Here is a 22,054-nt window from a genome sequence, read left to right as displayed (position 1 = left end):
CCTCAGAGCAAGAAGGTCCTGGGTTCAACTCCATCCACTGGCCTTTCTGTGTGGAGTCTGCATGTTCTCTGCTTGTCCGTGGGTTCACTCCGGCTTCCTCCCAAAGACGTGCTCTGGGGATCAGGTTGATTGGGAACTCTAAATTGCCCGTAGGTGTGTGGATGTGAGGGTGAATGGTTGTTTGTCTGTGTTGCCCTGTGATTGGCTGGCGACCAATCCAGGGTGTACCCCACCTCCTGCGGCCATCTTTCCCCCCGCAACCCTGAGTACAGGATAAGCAGTTTGAAGATATATAGATCTGCTCAAGTAAAACAATGTGAAGGTCAAAACACAATTTAACCTGTAGAACATTTTTCCAATAATGAAGGAATGATTGCTACAGTATTTTCTTTCAAATGACTGGAGCTTTGCACCACAAAACAGCTGACCTGTGTTTGATTTCTTCATATTCAACACATGACTCAGAAGTGAAAAGTTGACTCTTTTATTGCCGTCTGTGCTCCAATACAGAGATTCATCAGAGAAATACAAAAAGGAACAGGTGTTCTAAAATATACAAAAACATACAGGTGTTCAAATACAAAGAGTATACATGTGTGGTGGTCTTTGGCTTCTACAAGCGAGAAACCAAATGATCAACATTATCAGTCTGATGATACGATGATGATGATGAAGGACCACTTTATAATTCTTATAATAGTCGGACGTGTTAAAGAATGAATCTATATAAGTGCAGTGGAGAACAAATGAGATTTAAGAGAGAGAGAGAGAGAGCATATTCAGTGGTGACCAAGGGCTTCCCTTTTAATTTGAAACATAACCCACTCTCCTCTTCATCAGTCAGATCAGTCGGGATGTACCATCAGGAGTGGTAACGACACATTCATCTTTATTCAAAGACATCACATTAAACACCAGAGGAGATGTAAACAGAGCGCTGACGTATCAGATAATATCCAGTTTATAAAGACAGACGGTTATGCCACCAGTTATAACATCTGTTGTACACCCTACATGTAGGATTGATGTCATAACATCTGTTATTAATAACACCAGTTATAACACCTGTTGTAAATCCTACATGTAGATAGTGAAGCATTGGTCATTTTTAATGTGTTGTTAAAACTTTAGAGAGAAAGTGTGACCCTGTATCACCAGCCTTCAGGTGAAGGTTTCCTCTAGGGGACCAACTGAAGGCCACAAAGGTCTCGTGTCAAAGGTTGCTTCGGTTTTTGTCCGCTTGTTTGTGGTGTGCCCCTCCTCTTCCTCGGTCTGTTCCTCTTCCTCTGTGATGTTGATGAGGATCCAATCACTTCCTGGAGAGAAGCTGGTTCTCCAGTTGCTCCAGACGCGCCGTCATGGCCGACAGTAGACGCATCATTAAGGGAGATGTTTTGCTTATGTTTAATCTGGAGTTAGGCTTCATCTCTAACCATGAGCTGTTAACAGTATGTGCTAGGAGGATTATAATATATAGAGTTAGGGTTGATATCATATATATGATCCAGCACCCAAAACTCAAACAGAACAGAAGAATATTTGATGATTGAGTGAATTTAATTCTTGTTTGGTCCTCTCTGAGCTACTGTAGAAATATGGAGGACTCCATATGTAGATTTAAACATCTCATTGTAAAGTAACAAAAACATGGTTCATAGTTTCAGCAGATTCCACAAAGTAGAAAATCTACTTATTCTTATCATACTCAGAAGTCTTCAGACAGGTTCCTCTGTGACTTACTGAGGAACCGGTCTGTGCTCCTCACCTGTGATCCAGAATACAAACCGAGTCCTGGTCTGTCCACCTATTAGCGTTTGGATGAATATTATCTTTAGATGAAGGATATGTTTGCTGGTGAGCTGCTCCAGGCTGCTCATGGTGGCCTGCTGGAACTCCACCAGACTCTCACAGGCACACGGGTCCTTCACCTCGATCTCCCCCTGACTCTCCGCTGCACAAGCACATCATGTCCGTCAGAGGCAGGTACGTGACGACATACTGGAACGACACGTTAACCCTCTGCACTACAACCTTTATTCAACTCAACATTTGTTTTTTGATTCACTCTCACTGCTGAGATCCTCAGTTCCTGCCGCCATCTGCTATCAGTAGATGGAGCCAAAGAGCATCACATCAGAAAAGGACATTCTGACATTGTGACATTGTGACATCAGCACATGATGACATCATGATATTGTGACATCGTGCACTGAGACTGGTGTCACATAGGTTTTTACCTTTGTTGAACAAGATAAAAATCCTGTTATTAATAAAAGCTTTGATGCAAATTAATGAAGTATCTGTATAGTTTAATTTAATTATTAATTAATTCATTTAGTTTAATAATTCTGCTGTTGTCTTAATGTGAGCACATGTGCTGGTAGCGTACCTGGGCACACGTTGAGTTTGAGGTTCTCTGCGATGGTGCTGATGGCGCTGAAGTCGGTGGTGTAGTAGAAATGTTTGTCCAGTGGCTCCGAGGCGATCTCACGCAGCTCGTCCTCCACGGCTTTGCCCACGCCTACGGCGTACATGGTGATACCTGCAAACACGCACACACTTGTGAGCAGGTCGCCTGCAGAAACCGGACCACAGCTGGTCCCCCCCCTGAGGTCTTACCAGCTTCTTTGGCCTTCTTGGCGAACTCTGTGATGTCGTCCTGCGAGCGTCCGTCTGTGAAGACCAGCCCGACTCGGGGGATGTTGCGGCCGGCAGGTCGAGCGCCCTCAGCCTCCGAGAAGCTGGTCTCCAGCATGTGCTTCAGGGCCAGACCCGTCATGGTGCCTTTCTCCATGTAGTCCACCTGGAAGAGGACAACGACAGCTGTGGTGGGACGGCTCGAATCAGAGTTGGACCTTCTTTAAAGATCTCTGGCCTAAAAGCGTTCAAGAACACCGGCTTCACCTTCATGACGGCAGCTTTGATCTCATCAGCTGTGTGATGCCTGTTGAGAGGGAACTCGGTCCGGACCCGAGACGAGTACTGGACCAGACCCACCCTGGTACCCTGAGCCGACACGTCCAGAGAGTCCACCACCTGGAGGGACGAGAAGGACGTGTGAGGGACGAGGAGCAGGAGGAGGAGGGACGAGAATTCTTGTTTTTCTGCACTTTTGTTTGTCTTTTGTTTGTTTTTTTGTGTCTATTGTGTGATGTCTATGATACTTGGCAGGGCTGGGCGGTATGAACAAAGATTCCTATCACGTTATTCAAGGTAAATCATGGAATCCGTTTTCTCATTCATTGACCTCGGCCACCTGTACAGCAACAGCTGTTTGTGAGGCGTGTCTTGCGTTCCGTCTCTTCCTGTTTCGTCCACCTGCATTCCCCACGTCTGAAATGTTGCTCCATTGCTTCTCGTCACAAGTGCCTCATGAAGTGATGTCGGACCTTTGGCTTCACTGATCACTCGCGCTGCCATGACAGGTTAACGGTCTGGACTCAGCAGAGAGCGTGTTGGAGGAAATTGTTGCCACTGGAGACGAAACCAGCAGCTCGACACACTGCAGGCGAGCTGTACCCAGCATGCAGTTCAGCTTTGTCATTTAATAAATGTACAATTAGTGGTGTAACAAGCTGTTGTGTTGTCTTGTTTTACCCTGTTAAAGAGTGTTTGTTGTGGGATATTCATTGTTCTAATAAAGGTATAACCCTGACTCCATCTCAGTCCACGTAAGTAGCTGTGACCGCTGCGGTGAGCGGTTGTTATCGTGCACCGATATGACGGTTTGAAACCGGTGTAACGCCAGACTGATACGAACAGATGGGATTCCGTTGAAATATATGTATGCATATGAATATGTTGTATGTCCCATATCTATATCTATATCTATATATATATATATATCTATCTCTATATATATATATATATATATATATATATATATCTTGATGTGGGAAGAAGTCCCACCTGGTTGACAAACTTCTTGACCAGCTCAAAGTTCTGAGGCCTGACGCTCTTAGATCCGTCGATGAGGAGCACCAGGTCGATGTTTGCTGACTTACAGCCTGAAAAAGAGAAGCTAAAGTTACAAGGTATTATTCATATTGAGGGACACAAGCTTCTCTCAGACAACCATCGTTATCGTATCGTACAGAAATCTGCAGAATGTGCAGCATCACAGCGTGTTCTTTGTTACTGTCAATTTTATTGTGTTAAATTATTTATTATTATGTTAAATGTTAAAGGTAATCTCAATGTTAATGTTTAATCCTTTTTTTATGTATTACAGGATGAAGAAAAGTCGGTCTGGATCCCGGCCCACGGGACATTAAAGGACTCACTGCCACAGCTGCGCCCGTCCTCCTGCAGCAGCTGTCCCTCAGGACAGACGCAGTAGAAGGACCCCGGGGTGCTCACGCACTGATGCTCACAGCCGTGCTGCACGCTGCTGCACAGGTCCATGTCTGCAGACACAGGGTCAGTCAGGCTTTACTTTAATCTTGAGATCAATGTCCCCCTCCCCCCTCCCATAACCTCACTGACTTGTGCATGTCCTCCTGTCCTCGTTCAGCTTGAAGCCTTTGTTGCAGTCGCAGATGAAGACGCCGCGCGCACTGATGCAAATCTGCTCACAGTCATGTTTCCCCTCGGCGCACATGTCGATGGCTGGAGGACACACACACGCACAATGACACATCAGAAGATGAAATGTGCTGCTCATCTTCTAAGGGAGGAAGTACAATCTTTTGCTCTGGTGTGTGTGCGTGTGGGGCCTGACTCACGCGTGCACGTCTTCTTGTCCTCGTTCAGCTTGAAGCCTTCGTTGCAGTCGCAAGTGAAGACGCCCGGAGCGCTGAAACAGATCTGCTCACAGTTGTGTTTCTCCTCAGCGCAAAGGTCGATGGCTGCAGGACACACACACGTTAATATAAAGTGTGTGTTATGTGGATATATATATATATATATATATATATATATCATGGACACGGTTTCATCAATCAGATGGATAAAACGTTGGAGGGTAAATAAACTTAAAACCTAAAAACCTAAAAAAATATATAAATATAAAAGTTATTGTTGTGTACTCACCCTCACAGCGCTTGGCGTCCAGCAGCCTGTATCCATGGTTACAGCGGCAGAAGTAGCCGTTGAGCACGCTCTCACACTCGTGATCGCAACTGTGGTTCCCGAACGAACAGTAGTCGATCACTGTGGGGGGGGGGGGGAGTTTACATCAACACTTCTCTTGTGTCACAAGCAACAAATGTTAAATACGTTCTGAGATCTAAGAAGGAGAATAGTTTTAGTTCTTTTGAGTCAGCAGTGTGTCTACATGTTTGTGTGTTTGTGCACCAACTTGTGCACGTCTTCTTGTCCTCGTTTAGTTTGAAGCCTTTGTTACAGTCGCAGGTGAAAGAACCAGGAGAAGAGACACAGATCTGCTCACAGTCGTGTTTCCCCTCAGCGCACAGATCGATGGCTGGAACACACACACGCACGCACACAAACACACACACACACACACACACACACATATTATTGAGTATGAATCTGCCCTTTCTGCATTAATCCTCATAAGGACACATTTTGAATATTAAGCTTGGCTATCTTCTCTGGATCGAGTCCTGGAGCACTTCCTGTTTGTGGCCCCGGTGAGGTGCTTTGGACCTTCTGCTTACCTGCACACGTCTTCCCGTCCTCCCGCAGCGTGTAGCCGGGCAGACAGAGGCAGTGGAAGGAGCCCGGGGAGCTCTCACAGATGTGCTCACAGCTGTGTTCTGACTCCAAGCACAGATCGACACCTGCAGCAGAGAGAGCCATGAGATATATATATATATATATATATACACATATATGTATAATAATCATCTCATGATAAATATCTATCACATGGAGTTCTTTGTTGGACTCCATATACATAATAATGGTGTTTCTGTATCAAACAGCGGAGCCATAGATAATGCAGCTGTGCCAGCTACTGTTGGGTCAGCGATTCAGGTGTGCTAAGCTAGTAGCAGCTAACGTTTAAGCTGCAGCTACAGAGGCGACTGATTCAAGTGACATCAAGTTAAAGAAAAAAACACGTCATAGATATTGTTATTTGAATTTCCCCTTGGGGGATCAATAAAGTACTTCTATTCTATTCTATTGATAGAAACAGCAGCTTCACAGGACGTGCAGGGGTGATGTCATCACCTGGGATGTCATATGTGGAAGCCCATTTCCGCCACAAAAAAGAAGGGTTAGAAAGTTGAAATAATGACTTAAGATATGCGCAGCCCCCTTCGTTGTTTGTAGTGGTTTCCAAACCCTATTGGCGACTTTTTTACAAAAGCGACGAATCCAGCGATCTGGATTAATTGGAGACTTTTGTGGTGTCTGACGTGAAATAGACGTCCCTGTCCCTCCCTGTTGGTTATGAGGGTGGGGGGGGGGTAAGGGGGGGGACTGAGTGGGTAAAAGTGTCTGTAGAACGTTTACAGATATTCACAGTTTCAGATTTCCCGGTTCAATCGCTCATCAGCGAGACGTAAAACACCAACGACACCTTTCTGAGACCGTAGTGACGTCAACAACCAGCTTGCGCATGCACATATCTTAAGTCATTATTCCGACTTTTTAAGTCATCACTTTCTAACTCTTCTTTTTTTTGTGGCAGAAATGGGCTTCCATAGTTTTGCTCAATATGTTTTATAACTACAAAGTAATGAAATCTGAAATTTGACCTCTGCTCTTTTTATGTGGGGGACATGTTTGTCCTTGTCTTCATCCTCCCAGATTAACAGAAGAAGACAATGTGGACTTCCTATCCCGCCATCTTACCACAGAGCTTGTCCTGGAACTGCAACCCGAACTGGTGGATGAGGTCGAAGGACTCCACCAGGAAGACATGGTCCTCAAAGGGCGGCGATGCCATAGCCCTTAGCGACGCCATGTCGGCCCTGGCCACGCCCACGGCATAGATCTCGATGCCTTTCCCTCTGGCCTCGGCCGCCACCTCTGCCACGCGGTCCTGAGGACGCCCGTCCGTCACGATCACGGCCACGTTGGGTACCTGGGTGGGACAAAAGACCTCCAGGGTCAGAACTCACTACGGAGGTTAGAATCCTTGTTATTCAGTAACAGTAATGGTTCACTAGAAATAAAGAGATGTCCTTCATCTATTTGAACTGTTTCTCTACTTTGAATCTTCATATAAGAATAAATAACATTTAGCTTTAATTACTGTTCTGTGACATATCTTTCACCGTTAACCTCATCCAAAGTAACGTCATCTCAATAACCTTTGGCCGGTCTCCCTCCTCGTCAATGAAAGCCTCGTTCATCACATATTTGATGGCGAGTCCGGTCATGGTCCCCTGAGCGAGGGGGATGATCTCATTGATGCCCTTCACCATGGCGTCCAGCCTGGGGTGTGTCTTCAGGGAGAACTCGCTGCGCACCTGGAGACAAAAGAGGAGCAGGTCTGAACATCATCATCATCATCACCACCTGTATTGCAGGAGGAGAAGGAAGTGCAAACAGGACAGAGAAGTCCGGGCTCGGTACCTGGCTGGAGTACTGAACCACTCCCACCCTGGTGGCGTTGAGTCCGATGTCCAAGGTGCTAAGGATGTCAATCATGAACTTCCTCATGGTCTCGAACTCGTGTGGCCGGACGCTGCGGGAGCTGTCGATGAGGAAGACCAGATCCACCGGACCGGACTTACACTTCTGCTCCGGACCTGAGAGGAGGAAGGGCAACCGGGGGATTCGGTTAGGACTCAAAGAGGGGCTTTGACCTCTGTGATGTTAGAAGAGAACGCCAGTAAAAGTCTACCTTCTGGGGACAATGATCTGATGTGATAGTGTGTGTGTGTGTGTGTGTAGCCGTGCAGACGTGAGGCGGTCCCAGGTGGGTCTGTGTGGTTCTGAGTCTTCATAAATTGATTTGGGTCCAACATGAGCTCATGAAGACTCATAAATCACGTTGCCTTCAAGATTTTTGGGAATATATTCTTCTTCAATAAAAAGGAAAAGAAGCATGATATTTGGTGAATTTAAATGCTGGAATCTGACTTAAGACAAGTTTAATTAATAATGAGGGCTGAGCTGCTTTAGGTCTTGTTAGGATTATTATTAGGGCTGTCAATCGAATTAAAAAAATTAACAAATTAATCACAATTATTTTTTTATTCATTAATCTCGATTGATGAATTGAATGTTGTTGTTACAATATTTTTTCTTCTAAAGACTAAATCTTAAAAGTAATGAGTATAATTTTAATCACTTTAGAAAGCGTGTATTTTAGACACTGTTGTTTAATTGTTAATGTTATTTTAAACACAAACTCAACATGTGATCATGTTGGAGGTGGAACCTGCTGTCCTCGTGCACTTTGCTCTCATCTCTCCATCATTTAACAGCCAACAATGTCCCCAACATTAAGTAGCCTAGCAGCTAGCTTAGCATAGCAGCTAGCTTAGCATAGCAGCGCTAAAGTGGTCCGTTTGCCACTCCCCCCCTTTAGTTTGACACAGTTCTTCGGGCCTCTGTTTTAAATATTTTGTTGCATCTCAGCCACATTAATCGCATAGATTAACGTGTTTATGTTGACAGCCCTAGTTGTTATGATAGTGTTGGGATTATATGTATTATATTGTTATGCATAGGGTTATTAATAACTGACCTGCTTTGGGTCGTGCGGAGGCGAGGACGAGCAGAGTCGTCAGGACGAAGCCACACAGCGCACCCATCTTCATCCTCTGGATCCTCTTCTAGCAGACTGGAACCGGATCAGCCTGTGAGGGGGAGGGGGGGGAATGCAGAGGTGGTCTGAGGTAACTCCAGAGGAAAAAATTAATTTTATTATTTTCTTACTTTCGAGACATCAAAAAGCAGCTTTGTGTTTCTGGGATTTAATTAAGTATGTGATGATGTGTTTAAAACAACACACAGGGCATTACATAAATATATATATATATACAGTACAAATACAGAGTATACACTGTATATTATACTATATACGGACAGTATTTAAAAGTGTCTCACTGTAATAGGAATATCACTTCATGCTTAAAGGACTGACTTTCTGTTGCCAAGCCCCCCCCCCCACGCAAACACCTTCCCCCCAGCACCCTTTTCCTGTCTCCCTTACTAAACAACAATCTAATACCATCATGCTGCTACTAGCACGTGCAGCTTCCACACACACACACACACATACATACACACACAGGGGGGGGGGGGGTACGGACTGGCGGCATGGGGGGACACAGTCATTTTCAAGCAGGCGCTGCTGCCTGGAGAGACGCCATCGACAAAAAGGTCTAACACACATTTTTCGGTTTGCAAGCTACTTTTCATTCAACCAGGTGATGGTGATCTCCCCCCCACCCCCCTCCCGCTTGGGCAGTTCGCCCAAATAATAATAATTAACCAAAGATCCAACGCTCGTGGAAAAGCCGGTGGATTTTTTTTTAAGAAAAAAAAATGGGCTACAGATGCAGGCCGTCATGGAATACAAATCCAACCTAGAATGATATGAATTAGTTAATCCCAGACAGTGTTAATATTTGAACGGGCCACAGGGCACTTTGTACCACAAAGTTGGGCCCGGAGGTCAAAAAGGTTAAGAACCCCTGCTTTGAAGGAACTATAAAGTAACCATCTAGTGACAGTAAAGAGACTATACATTTGGTGTCTGAGCACATTAGTGCCTCACACTACTGGATCAATCATCCTTATAGATGTCATTATCATTGACTGAATACTCATGAATTCATCCTACAGTTTAGGGGTAAATATTTCTGTACATTTCATAGGTAGTACCTCTATATGATGGTGTCAGTACTGAGGAAGTGGTTATGTGTTGGTTTGTCTCACAGCTGCAGAAGGTTGTCAGTCTTTACAATAAATCATCTGGTCTGTCCAGGATTAGCTTTGTGTTTAACAACAGCCTTTTGATTCCCTCCTTTTGGGCCTGGTCGGTACAGCTCGCCTCCTCAGCTCATCTGATCCCTCTCCTTAACCCAACCTAACTAGTCAGACAAAGAGAGGGGCTCATTGTTTGTCCTCTAACGCCATAACGTTCATTACGCCCGCTCCCATCAGGTTCCTCTCAAGGTTCCTTGGTCGTAAGGGCTTCACAGGTCCATCACTTCCTGCTGCTGCAAAGCACAACATGCTAACGCCTTCTGCAGACTTCTGTCTCCATGTCCTCTGACGGGATTCTGCAGAACAGATCAGAGCGTAGCAGAACTCTTAAATATGTCCCTAATGTACAGAAGGTAAGACGTGGAGCTCGGACATCAGGAGGGAGTTGAGGCGCTACTCCTTCGTGTCGAAAGCAGTCAGCTGAGGAGCTCACTCGATGGATGTATGGTGGGGGAACGGTGAATGGAAACACAGAGTTCAAGAGGCGATTGTTTCAGCTCGATGTGACGCTAACAGCAGAGACAAAGACACTGAGAGACAGGGACACAAAGAGAGAGACAAGGAGACAAAGGCACAAAGAGAAAAAGACACTCAAAGAAATGCAGGAAGACACAGCCAGAGACGGATCCCTTGTAGAATTTTAAATATTACTTGTACACAAATTATATGAAGGTATAAACAATAAATAAAACAAATTTGAACCAATCAGAGAAGAGAAAAGTAAGGACGGAGGAAAGGTGTGTGTGAGAAACCTTCCTGCCGGCCACAGGTGGCTATCTCCCTAAACACACACACACACACACACAGGGGTCTGATAACAGGTCCAGGATGGAGGGTAAACACACACAGCCTCTCTTACTGTATGCTGAGCTACAGCTCTGGTCTGGTCTTACTGGTGACACTAGTTGGTTGACTGACGTGTTCTAACCGAGCCAACCGTCTTACTCTCACGGTGCTTCACTTGAACATCTGGACAGAGAGGTTCAGCCAAAAGAAGAAGAGGAAGAGGCTTTGTGTTGTCATGGTGAGACTGATGTTCATCACCACGTCACGCTCTGGCTTCCATCCCTCCTTTTGTGTTCAGAGACCAGCGGACCATCAGGCTGCTTGTATCACTGGTCGTTTGTATGAGTCCATGTTGTGTTGAGCAAGACATCTTCAGCCAATGGACCCAAGCAACGCCTCCTCCTGACCAGGTCGTCATGGACGCTCTACACACCGGCAACGGTGAGAGACGCAGGACGTTAACTTTACATTCATCATTTAGCTGAGCTATAAGTAAGTGCTACCTAGTCCAGGTTATGGTTGAGCGGTATGGCCAAAATTCATGTCACAGCATTTAGAAAGATTCTGACGGTATCCCGGTATGTGACGGTATTGCTTCAATATTGCTTTTTCAAGTATAATGGGTAGACTACTACCTGGTCCTGGTATAGTGGGTAGACTACTACCTGGTCCTGGTATAGTGGGTAGACTACTACCTGGTCCTGGTATAGAGGGTAGACTGATACCTGGTCCTGGTATAGTGGGTTGACTGATACCTGGTCCTGGTATAGTGAGTGGAGGTGGTACCTAGTGCAGGTATAGTGAGTAGAGGTGGTACCTGGTCCTGGTATAGTGAGTGGAGGTGGTACCTAGTGCAGGTATAGTGAGTAGAGGTGGTACCTAGTGCAGGTATAGTGAGTAGAGGTGGTACCTGGTCCTGGTATAGTGAGTGGAGGTGGTACCTAGTGCAGGTATAGTGAGTAGAGGTGGTACCTGGTCCTGGTATAGTGAGTGGAGGTGGTACCTAGTGCAGGTATAGTGAGTAGAGGTGGTACCTGGTCCTGGTATAGTGAGTGGAGGTGGTACCTAGTGCAGGTATAGTGAGTAGAGGTGGTACCTGGTCCTGGTATAGTGAGTGGAGGTGGTACCTAGTGCAGGTATAGTGAGTAGAGGTGGTATATGGCTTATATATAGCCATAATCATTAAAATTATATCAAATAAAGGCTTGAAATATCTCACTTTGCCTGTAATGAGTCTATATAATATATTAGTTTCACATTTTAATTTGAATTACTGAAAGTAATGAGCTTTTGCACGATATTCTAATTTTTCGAGTTTCACCTGTATATTGTCTCAGCCTGACTGAGGTTTTTTGGCAGTTGCAGTGAATCCCACCTAATGTCCGGCTGACTGGGTGCATCCTGGATCGATCACCAGTCAATCGCAGGGCTGACAGAGAGACACACAACCTCTCACACACACATCCACGAATAATTCAGTCACCATTAGCCCCCAGAGCAAGAAGCTGGGGAACCCAAAGAGAACCCACAGCCACAGGAGAACATAGTGGAGTCGAACCCAGCACCTTTTTACTGTGAGTCAAGTTAAGTGCTAATTTTTAAACTAGGTCTCAGGTTTTTTGGCAACAATTCACAGTTCATGGGATTATTTTTATTTTGCTTTTATTGACTAAATCACTCTACCACTGTCTGCATGAGCCGATAAGGTACTTTTTAAGTTCGGTGCATGTGATTGTGTGTGTGTTTATGTGTGTGTGCAGGTGAGGGTTAACCCGCACACACACATTCCTCTTAAAGCAACAGTGTGATTGACAACCTGTAGAGACCAACTAAACACCAAACATCTACAACTATTACCCCCCTCCCGCCTCCCTGGGGTCGTGACCCTGAGGTTGAGAAAACGAGCTGTATGAAACATGTGCTCCTGTACATGATGTCTGTTATTGTCATAAAGACAATCGCAAAAAGGACAGCGTGATTCCGAGGACACAAAGAAACAAAAGACAGCGTGATTCTAAGGACACTAAAGACAGTGTTATTGTGACGACACAAGGGGTCAAAGGACAGTATGATTCTGAGGAAACAAAGAGACAAAAGATAGTGTTATTTCGAGGACACATTGTGACAAAGTTTTAGAGTGATTGAAGACAATATTGTCTCTGGGGTGAAGGAGTGAGGGAAAGGTTTCAAACATTCAGGTTCAGACAGACAGGAGGGACAGACAGACAGCAGGGAGCGAGACATCTAGCTAGTTTTGAATGACAGCTGGAGAAGAACACACTGCCCCATTTAGAGGTTCAGATTAGAGCCAGATGTGCCCTGTCTGTCTGCCTGTCTCACTGCTTGACTGGTTCCCTGCCTGTCTCACTGATTGACTGGTTCCCTGTCTGTCTACCTGTCTCACTGCTTGACTGGTTTCCTGCCTGTCTGCCTGTCTCACTGATTGACTGGTTCCCTGCCTGTCTGCCTGTCTCACTGATTGACTGGTTCCCTGCCTGTCTGCCTGTCTCACTGCTTGACTGGTTCCCTGTCTGTCCCATTCTTCCCTGTTGCATGTCTGAATTCATCCTGCTGAACATCACCTCCAGGCAACCAGTGTGCACCCAGAGAAATACCCCCCTCCCCTCCCCCCTCCCCTCTCTCTCTCTCTCTCCCCCCCCTCTCTCTCTCTCCCTCTCTCTCTCTCTCCCCCCTCCCCTCTCTCTCTCTCTCTCCCCCCCCTCTCTCTCTCTCCCTCTCTCTCTCCCTCTCTCTCTCTCTCTCCCCCCCCTCTCTCTCTCTCTCTTTCTCTCTCTCTCTCTCTCTCTCTTTGTCTCTCTACCGGTTTTATTTATTTCTAGCTTCCTGTCGCTCACACTGACAAAATAAAGCTACTTGAGATCATCAACATTGAATCATTGATTCAAGCAGCTTGTTATTATTAGGTGATCAGCTGATTATTACTACTATTGTTATTATTAAATAAACATTTTTCTTCATCTTTTCAAACTGCCAGAATCATCGACCAGCCTGCCCGGATCCCGGCAGGCGGACTCGGCTCGGCTCTGCCCCCCTCTTGGGACCCCCCCCCCGGCCAGCCCGCTCACTCACCTGGGGACACTGCTGGCGGGACGCGACGCTGCGGGCTCCGGGTGTGACAGGTAAGACAGGTGATCGTCCGCGGCAACAGGTCCCGTTACACGCACACAGTGGCGGGGACGCGCTCCTTTATCCCGACAGCTCCTCACGGGGAAGTCTCACGTGTCGCTGTGCGCCTCTCGCTCCGTGACCTGCTCTGGGCTCCAAGAGGTGGAGGCATTTAGGGTGGAGACCCCGCCCCCTTCCTCCTGTAGCCCTGTCCGTCACAGAGCCTCATGCCACAAACACATTAATACAGAAACATTAACATTAACATTTAGTTCCGCCTTGGACCTCCATCAGAAAGAAGATGTTTAATTTCTTTATAGTTTAAACAGCCTGACAGCCAATCGTGTTCTGGTGAAACCAGATGACATCATGCAGGTTCACCAGAAACTCCTCCAGCTCAGGGCTTGTAGTAGAGACCAGTCCACCAGACCCAGACTGTGAGATCCTACTGGGGTAGAAGGAGAGGACCCTGGTGGTACTGGAGGCACTACCTCTTCTGACAGACTCAACACAACACAGTAGCTTTAAACCTTGAGTACATTGTTCTGACCAAACTGATGGTACTGAGGTTTGAATCCAGGAGTATTTCCACTCTGTTGTATTAGTACTTTTCCTGCAGTAAAAGATCTGAACACTTCTTGGTTCCACCTGTTCAGTCTGGGCTCAAAATTAACTAATTCTCCACCAGAACAACCTCTGAACCAGAAGATAATTACTCAGTAGGAGGTGAAAGTTACTTCTCCCCATTCTGTGTTCACGGTGTGAAATGCCAGAAGGTCTGAGCTGCCGACACACTGACCTCTGACCTTTAAAGATGTGAATGTCTAATTTTGACTTCTGCTGGTACCCTGGAGCCTGAGCACACACACACACACACACACACACAGGCGGCCAGTCATGTGTGAACCCTGAACTGGGTTGAAAGGTGTACTGGGCGAGACTCTGGATACGTGGGCCGCTGTGAGGAAGATATTCACAATGCAGTGAAGGACGCTGAAGAGGATTTTAGAAAACAGTCCCATTGAGTCCTGTAGCTCCTGGAGAAAACGTCTGTGTGATATTTCCTCCAGCAGATCCCTGATCGTTTGCTCAAAACCAGCATAGCTTTACTAAGTTATCAGAAATCACAAGTAGTTTACTGGTCTAAAATAACCAGGTAGTTTACTGGTCGTTTAGATGGACTACACCAAGGATGAATGTGTAATATTACATTTTATTTACGTAACATTTCTGTTGCAGAAACTCATTTATTTCTGCTATAAAATAACATTTCGTAGAGATGTGCATAGGTGACATCATTGTCCTCTTTATGTCCCTGGTGTCAAGGATCAGGTAACAGAACCAGAATAAGTTCTCCATTGTCTCCACATTCCTGTATCTTCTGCCACATTCAGAACTGGGCTATGAGGATACTTTGTTTAGGTCGGGTCAAAGGTCGAGGTTGAAATCAACAGCAATACACCAAAAAGTAAACATATTTGAACATATTTGAGGGAAGGAAATAACACGAATGCTACTGCAATTTAGAATAGAATGGCAACAAGATTAAGGCAACTCAATCCAGAAAAGTAAATTACTACAAAAAAAATGTACATATTGTAAAACATGTAATATTAACACCAGTGTATAATAGAAACTCAGATATAAGAGTTGATACATTGAGCGTGTTATTAAGAGAAATGTTCCCAGTGATATTGAAAAGTATTAATAAAGTTGTATTGTAAAAAGTGTAAAATAATGTGCAAGTAAAGTTGTTTATTGAATCCAACAAACGAACTGGGTCCTCTCGCTGTGGGCGGAGTAGAGGCTGGACTCCATTTCGCCTCTACAGGTCACAAGCGGTATTACAAGCCAGGGAGCTAACCGGTTAGCATGCTAACTTCAGTCGATATCGCCACACATTGTGCTCGTAGTGGTAGTTCAGCTAATGTTTCAAACAAAACATCCGGTCAGGACATACAGTTAAAGTAATTATTTCATGGCTGTTTGTGAATGACAGCGCTCTCGTCCAATCGGCAGACTGGATCTGGGCTTTCATCATCAGTTGGGAGCACATAGGGAACCAGGAAGAGAAACTCATGCTGACCAGAGCGTCACTATCCTGCACGCCAAGGTCGCTCAGAAGTCCTACGGAAACGAGAAGAGGTTTCAGTCTTTAAGTATTATCAGCTTCATCATATACCTTTGAGATGTAGTACAGTGAAAGGTACATCTACATTTGAGATGTAGCAGTTGAGAAGTGGTTCTGATTCTGATGGACTGACCTCTGTTGTTCAGGTTCTTCTGCCCTCCTCCTTGTGTTTACATCAGCGGTGATGGATGGAGGGTCATGCAGGACCATCTGAAAGGTGAATGAGCTTTAAACACAGTGGGCTCACGAGAAGAACATCGAATACAGCTGTTTGTTGAAGATATCCCCGCCCCCTTCATGTCTCTCCAGCCAGCGGCCGGGGGGGTGACTCGGCGTACCGGCTGTGCGGTTACATGTGCCTGGACAGCTTCGCTCAGTCTCAGGCCGACTCCTTCAAGCTGGCCTTCGACGAGCAGCAGGACTCCAGGGTAGGAGGTCTGGGCGAGGTGGCCGGGGCACGCCTGTCAGTCTGGAGGACGTAGAGACGCCATTTCCTGATAGACTTTTGTAGGACACAAAGCTCTTTGTAGGCACCTCTTGTTTTTTAATAATCTGCTGTTGGGCCCTTCTGTTTGTGCTGTCTCCACACTGACCTCAGACCTGTACTTTGTTGTGTCTGTGTTTATCAAGAGCATCGGCTACTTTATTGCGGTTTGTTGTTGACTCGGGGAAACAGTGGAGTTTGACAGAATAAGGACTGGCTTCTTGTGTCCACTGGCTGCTTCCTCGTCTGAGGGGGAGACCCCAGGAGACATAAAGTGACCAAACATGTGTTCTTCTGCACACTATTCTTGCAGACTCTATGTCCCCTGAGCACACATTGAGTATCACAAACAGACTCAGAGTCTCCGCTCTGAGTTTTATAAAGTCCCTCTGTCTCCTCCGTTTGTCAGATGTTTGCCTCTGCCAAGTCCCTGTTCATCTCCGACCAAGACAAGAGGAAGCATTTCTGCTTGCTGCTGCGGCTGTTTGTGGGCCACCGACTGGAAGTGGGTTCGTTCCAAAGCCGGATGATCAAAGTCATCTCCAAGCCGTCCCAGAAGAGACAGTCCATGAAGAACGCCGACCGTGAGTCCCCAGTCCGCCAGTTTCTTCTATAAGTCCAGCTGTGGTTGTATCTGATCCACATGGTTTATTTACCACCTGGGCTAGCAGCTGTTAAATGTATTATTCTGTAAACAGATATCTAGAGTATGTCCGTTCCAAAACCCCAGTGGGTCGTGGTTCTGTGAGGACCAATCTGAGATCTTCACCCAAACAGTGTTAGCAAATAAAGAGACTCAAAGGACTGGTTTGAGGGGTCATTTTGGATTAGGTTCAGGTTTGGTTTATAATGGTTGTTGTGGTTGTAGTGGTTGTAGTGGTTTTAATATCTGTAGTGGTCGTAGGGCGTTTTAATGGTTGTAGTATTTTCATGGTTGTAGTAGTTTTGATGGTTGCAGTGTTTTTGGTTGTAATGGTAGTAATGGTTGTTGTTGCTGTAATGCTTGTATTAAATTATGTAACAACCAATGAAAGGTACATTCTTAAGTCAGTGTTTTTTGTGTCTCTATTTACTTGTGTGTGTGTCTGTGCTCAGTGTGTATCTCCTCCTGCTCTCGAGTTGCTCTGTTTAATCGTCTTCGCTCTCAGACCGTCAGCACTCGCTACCTGTCGGTGGACAGAGGAGCCTTCATAGCCAGCGCCAGGCAGTGGACCGCCTTCACCATCACCCTGGGTACGTTTCTCTTCAAGACAAAATCATCTTTTTGTTGTTATTGTTTGCACCGATCACATGACCTTTCTGATTGTTGCTCATTGATTCAAACGACCAGCTGGTATGTTGAGACCTGAGAGGTTTGGTGCCTCTTAGAGACGAGACTGAGGACGAAGCTCTACAGCAGCATGAACCTCATCCCAATGTCTGAGTTTTTTTCAAATGAGTGAGGGAAGACGTGACGGGAACAGGGTTACACGGGTCTGATGACATTACTCTACACTTCTGAACATGTGAAACTCAATTCTCCTCAGCCCAAGTGCATGCTGGGAGACGAACAACCGTATGGTACATGTTCCACATCAGAAGACCAACACTAGTCACTGTGAGCTTCCCTCACACTCTGAGAGCTTATTTATCTAACGCGGTGTGCAGCGACCTCCCACTAACTGCTACTGAACCTCGGTTATTCATAGACCACACAGACACACACACACACACAACCACACACAACTCTCACTGTATCTGGCGTTTCTTTTCTGGCTCATCCTCCAAACATCGAGACGTCGTTGTGTTCAGTAGATTCATTGCGTGGTTATTGTGTGTACGTGTGTGTGGCTGTGTGTGGTTGTGTGTGTGTGTGTGTCTAGTGGAGGACCAGGGTGCTGACCAAGGAGACTTTGTGCTGAGCGAAGGCTTCATCTGTTACGGCTGTGTGGTCCAGTTAGTGTGCACCGAGACTGGAGCTGCTCTGCCGCCCATGGTAACGCACACACAGTAACGCACTCATGCACACAGTGTACAATGGCATTCCTTATGGAGTCCATCATGAGGTAGAACATTATTTCTCAGGTATTTACAACATGACCACTGTTGATGTATTTGTTGTTGTGACCATAGACCGTTGCCGTTGGAGCGCTTTGCATTATGGGTACAGGATGCACATATGCTGATGCATGCAAGATATATTTTATCATAGACATCATGATAAAAGACACATTTGATTTCTTTCTTCCTGCTACATTCTGGACTGATCGGTATGTTCTGCTGAATGGCGTGAGGTTTCACACATTTACAGCCGTGTGTGTCACTCATAAGTGTCCCTCCGGAAACACTTCCTGTCTTTGGTTTTGTTTTCTCTGTTGGTGAAAAGGTTTTAGCTCAGGATCAGCTTTAAGTCCGTGATGACATCCGTCCCTCTCTAATCTCAGTGTGTAGAGCAGCACTGGTGCATTGTGGGATCTGAGCCGCCACGTCGGTTTTACCTTATAGACCCTATAGTCCTCATCCACGCTTTCGGATGGAGAGCCCTTTTTCCTGCTGAGTCGACGCCGGTGATGAGCGGGTGGAGGTTGCGGTTGTCTGCAGAGAGGTGGAGGTTGACCAGAAGGTTGAGCTGGATCGGCAGACTGCTGCAGGAGTGTGTTGAGTGTGCGCTGCAGTGCAGGGTGTGTTTGAATGTGTTAGTACTTAGAGTGAGGTCTGGAGACACCACAGATCCCCTTCCTAAAGCCCACAGCTTTGTCAGCTTCCTGCACACAGCTGTAGCTACTCCACCTTACAGCCAGGCTATCTTTACCCTGTCAGGTATTTCATCTGGTCAGGTCTTGGTCTTCTTCTTGATGCAAAGTGTGCAGAGTTTTCTAGTAACAGACTTTATGATAATCATATGTACAATAAAGGTGTTATTTTGTTATTTGAATATTCTTGATAGTCTTGAACTGACTGTCTAAACATTGAGGTTCACTTTTATCACCTTTTCTTTCACGACGTGACAATTTCTTCAACAGTCAAGGGGAAGTGGTTAGGAAAGGACGCTAGGAGGTTCCTTCTGGACTATTCCATGCAGCCTTGGAGTCAGTTCCAAGGCGATCCATTGTGACCGCTAAGACTGAGACGGAGGTCGTTCATGGCGGTCCACGCTCCCCCAGTTTGACCCTGAGTCTGCTCCTGTGTGTCCAGGTCATCCGTAAGGTCAACAAGCAGCACGCCATCCTGGACGTGGACGAGCCCGTCTCTCAGCTCCACAAGTGCTCATTCCAGCTGCGAGACGACCCTCAGGCCTACCTGTGTTTGTCCAACGACGTCGTCGGGCTGCACCAGGTGAGGCCCCCCTCCTGCCCGGCCCGACTCCTCTTCATCCCGTCTTCCTCCTCCTCGGCTCCTCTTCATACCACCCCCTTTCTACCTAGCTCCTTTTCAAGCTTCCCCCCACCCTCCTTAGCTCCTTCTAGTCCTGCTCTCCTCCTATCTGCTCCTCTTCATGCTGGCCTCCCACCCTCTTCCTCCTATCCAGGCGCCTTCCAGTGCCAAGGACCCCAGCAGGGTGGTGCTGAACGACGGGTCCTGCTGGACCATCATCGGGGTGGAGGCGGTAGAGTTCACCTTCAATCAGGGACCCTCCTGCATCCAGACACCAGTCACTCCTTTTCCTGTCATCACAGGGTTAGAGGTGAGTTGGGGGGGAATGGAGGTGATATGAATATGTTACTTTAGATGTCTTCCTAAAACAAACTGTGAGTCCGGGTGTGTCCATGTGTGCCTGTATGTGTGTGCTACGTCAGGTTAACGGTGGAGGACATGTTGCTACACTGGAGGTCCACGGAGAGAACCTGAGCCCTCATCTCAAGGTGTGGTTTGGAAACAGCGAGGCTGAGACCATGTTCAGGTGGGTGTGACGTGTGGACAGGTGATAAAAGAGGAGGAGCCTAAGAGATGAAGGCTGTGGAGCCTGAACCACCATGTGCATTCATTTTATAGATTCTGATATAAAGAAGTACATTCTTGAGATATGGAACCTCAGGGTGTCAGCGGATCACACGAGTAGCTCCTGTGTGGAATCTTCCTCTAACAATCAAAGCCCTGTATTTTGTTATTTATGAGGCACCAGCTGCAGAACTGCACATAAATGTTTTTATAGCGAATTAAGTGGCACTTCGGCACCAAATATTACACAACAAAACAGCTTGAACCCAAATTACGTTCCATTTGACCCAAAATATGAAAGAACTTTGTTGGGGAATTTCAATAAAAAACAAGAATGAGAAGAAGTCTGACTCTCCAAAGGTGATGACTCAACGAATATGTTTTATCAATAATAACTGCATTGAAAACGTTACTACAGACTGGACACATTGGAAGCGATAGGCCTTTGTGCCGTAGACCCTTGAACCGTCCAGTTGAGCTGAAGGTTCCGTCCTCCAGGTTGTACTTTGTGTCCCTTTGTTTTGTCCCCTCAGGTCTCCTCAGTCTCTGCTCTGCGTCGTCCCAGACGTCTCCATCGTCAGCGAGGGCTGGCGACGCCTGAGGCACATCACGACCGTCCCACTGTCGCTCCTTCGATTGGACGGCCTCATATATCGCACCGCCTTCAGCTTCACCTACACACCGGAGCTCCGGCCGCCCCTGTGTGGAGCGGCAGGAGGATGGAGGCGGGAGGGGGGCTCAGAGGGAGGCCAGCCGGACGACGTCCTGCTGGAGACCATCCATCAGGAATTCACCAGAGCCAACTTCCACCTCTTCATGCAGAGCTAGCTCACCTGTCCTGCAGGCTGGCCTCCATGAGCCGGGGTTATGCTCTGACCTCATCTTCACCACGCTTGGCATTCACATGCTCGGAATGATGTCAGAGTAAACGTCACCGTCATGTGCATCTAAAGCTAAAGGCAGATTGTCAGATAGAGAAATATCAGAATCTTAATTGCTGTAATGCGAGTAGAAACAAGGAGGCAGATCTGCATTATGCTCGTCATATTTGCAAAACGTCTGAACCGAGAAGAGTTTTGTTCTAAAAAGATGTCTTCATATTCTAATTTATATTTCCAAATGATCTATGATTGATGCTAAACGATCAAAGTCAATAATCACTGCCTAAGCTGTATCAACATAAATCAATAAATTGGCTACATGTGATTCAGGGTCCTCGTTTGTTGTGTTGATGTGAGAACAGATTTAAATAAAAGCTTTTAGAAGTGAGACTGTTACTCGGGAATCATGTCATGAGGCACATCTGTCTTGAGCTTTGTGACGTTCTTCACCAGCTGAGTGAGTCTCTGGGAAGCAAGTCAACTGCTTCTGACGAACCATTGATAGTAGTGGTGGTATTGGTATTGGTTGTAGTGGTGGAATTGGTGTTGGTATTGGTTGTAGTACTGGTGGTATCGATAGTAGTACTGATAGTGGCTCTAATGGTAGGGGTGTTACTGGTAGTATTATCTAGTTATCTAGGCTAAAAACATGTGAAAAACTAAAACAAGAGATTCCAAACCTATCTGTGTACTAAGGGGATCTCAGTGAATTGGAGCCCCATGCACAGAGTAGGAGGAGTTTAAGATAAGGCTGCTTCACGAGGTCCAACATGTTTCAGACCCTCAGCCAGGTTACTGAGGGTCTACTCGGCTTTGCTTTGTTTCATTGTGATCTTCTACTGCACCCTTCCCACGTGCCTCCCGTTGGGT

The 22,054-nt window shown here is 46.3% G+C and overlaps 2 protein-coding genes across 2 annotated transcripts; one reads left to right on the top strand and one right to left on the bottom strand.

Annotated features, from left to right (window-relative positions):
* Positions 1–485: 485 nt before the first annotated feature.
* matn4 (matrilin 4) lies at positions 486–13,914 on the bottom strand. Its single transcript, XM_062564103.1, has 17 exons — positions 13,735–13,914; positions 8,612–8,723; positions 7,492–7,667; positions 7,227–7,385; positions 6,766–6,997; positions 5,622–5,744; positions 5,300–5,422; positions 5,032–5,151; positions 4,725–4,847; positions 4,486–4,608; positions 4,284–4,406; positions 3,910–4,007; positions 2,905–3,036; positions 2,620–2,803; positions 2,390–2,542; positions 1,849–1,951; positions 486–1,370 (listed from the first exon to the last, which is right to left on the bottom strand). The coding sequence occupies exons 2-17, from the start codon at positions 8,682–8,684 to the stop codon at positions 1,310–1,312; spliced, it is 2,106 nt and encodes a 701-aa protein (XP_062420087.1). The 5' UTR covers positions 8,685–8,723; positions 13,735–13,914; the 3' UTR covers positions 486–1,309.
* On the top strand, positions 10,691–21,509 carry rbpjl (recombination signal binding protein for immunoglobulin kappa J region-like). Its single transcript, XM_037448397.2, has 12 exons — positions 10,691–11,085; positions 13,640–13,784; positions 15,790–15,915; positions 16,048–16,118; positions 16,211–16,329; positions 16,795–16,969; positions 17,481–17,618; positions 18,248–18,360; positions 19,560–19,700; positions 19,894–20,049; positions 20,162–20,265; positions 20,837–21,509. The coding sequence occupies exons 1-12, from the start codon at positions 10,986–10,988 to the stop codon at positions 21,129–21,131; spliced, it is 1,683 nt and encodes a 560-aa protein (XP_037304294.1). The 5' UTR covers positions 10,691–10,985; the 3' UTR covers positions 21,132–21,509.
* Positions 21,510–22,054: the final 545 nt, after the last annotated feature.

Source organism: Pungitius pungitius, chromosome 8 (assembly GCF_949316345.1).
Source record: "Pungitius pungitius chromosome 8, fPunPun2.1, whole genome shotgun sequence".
NCBI classification, from domain to species: Eukaryota; Metazoa; Chordata; class Actinopteri; order Perciformes; family Gasterosteidae; genus Pungitius; species Pungitius pungitius.
Note: the sequence above shows the minus strand (reverse complement) of the source record. Positions and strands in the feature narration are given on the sequence as shown.

Coding starts and splice junctions, on each gene's coding strand:
- matn4 (XM_062564103.1), bottom strand. CDS start 8,684: ATGAAGATGGGTGCGCTGTGTGGCTTCGTCCTGACGACTCTGCTCGTC. Junction 7,668..8,611: donor CTCCGCACGACCCAAAGCAG/GTCAGTTATTAA, acceptor TCCTCCTCTCAG/GTCCGGAGCAGAAGTGTAAG. Junction 4,609..4,724: donor GGACAAGAAGACGTGCACGC/GTGAGTCAGGCC, acceptor TGTGTCCTCCAG/CCATCGACATGTGCGCCGAG.
- rbpjl (XM_037448397.2), top strand. CDS start 10,986: ATGAGTCCATGTTGTGTTGAGCAAGACATCTTCAGCCAATGGACCCAA. Junction 16,330..16,794: donor ACGAGCAGCAGGACTCCAGG/GTAGGAGGTCTG, acceptor TCCGTTTGTCAG/ATGTTTGCCTCTGCCAAGTC. Junction 20,050..20,161: donor CTGTCATCACAGGGTTAGAG/GTGAGTTGGGGG, acceptor GTGCTACGTCAG/GTTAACGGTGGAGGACATGT.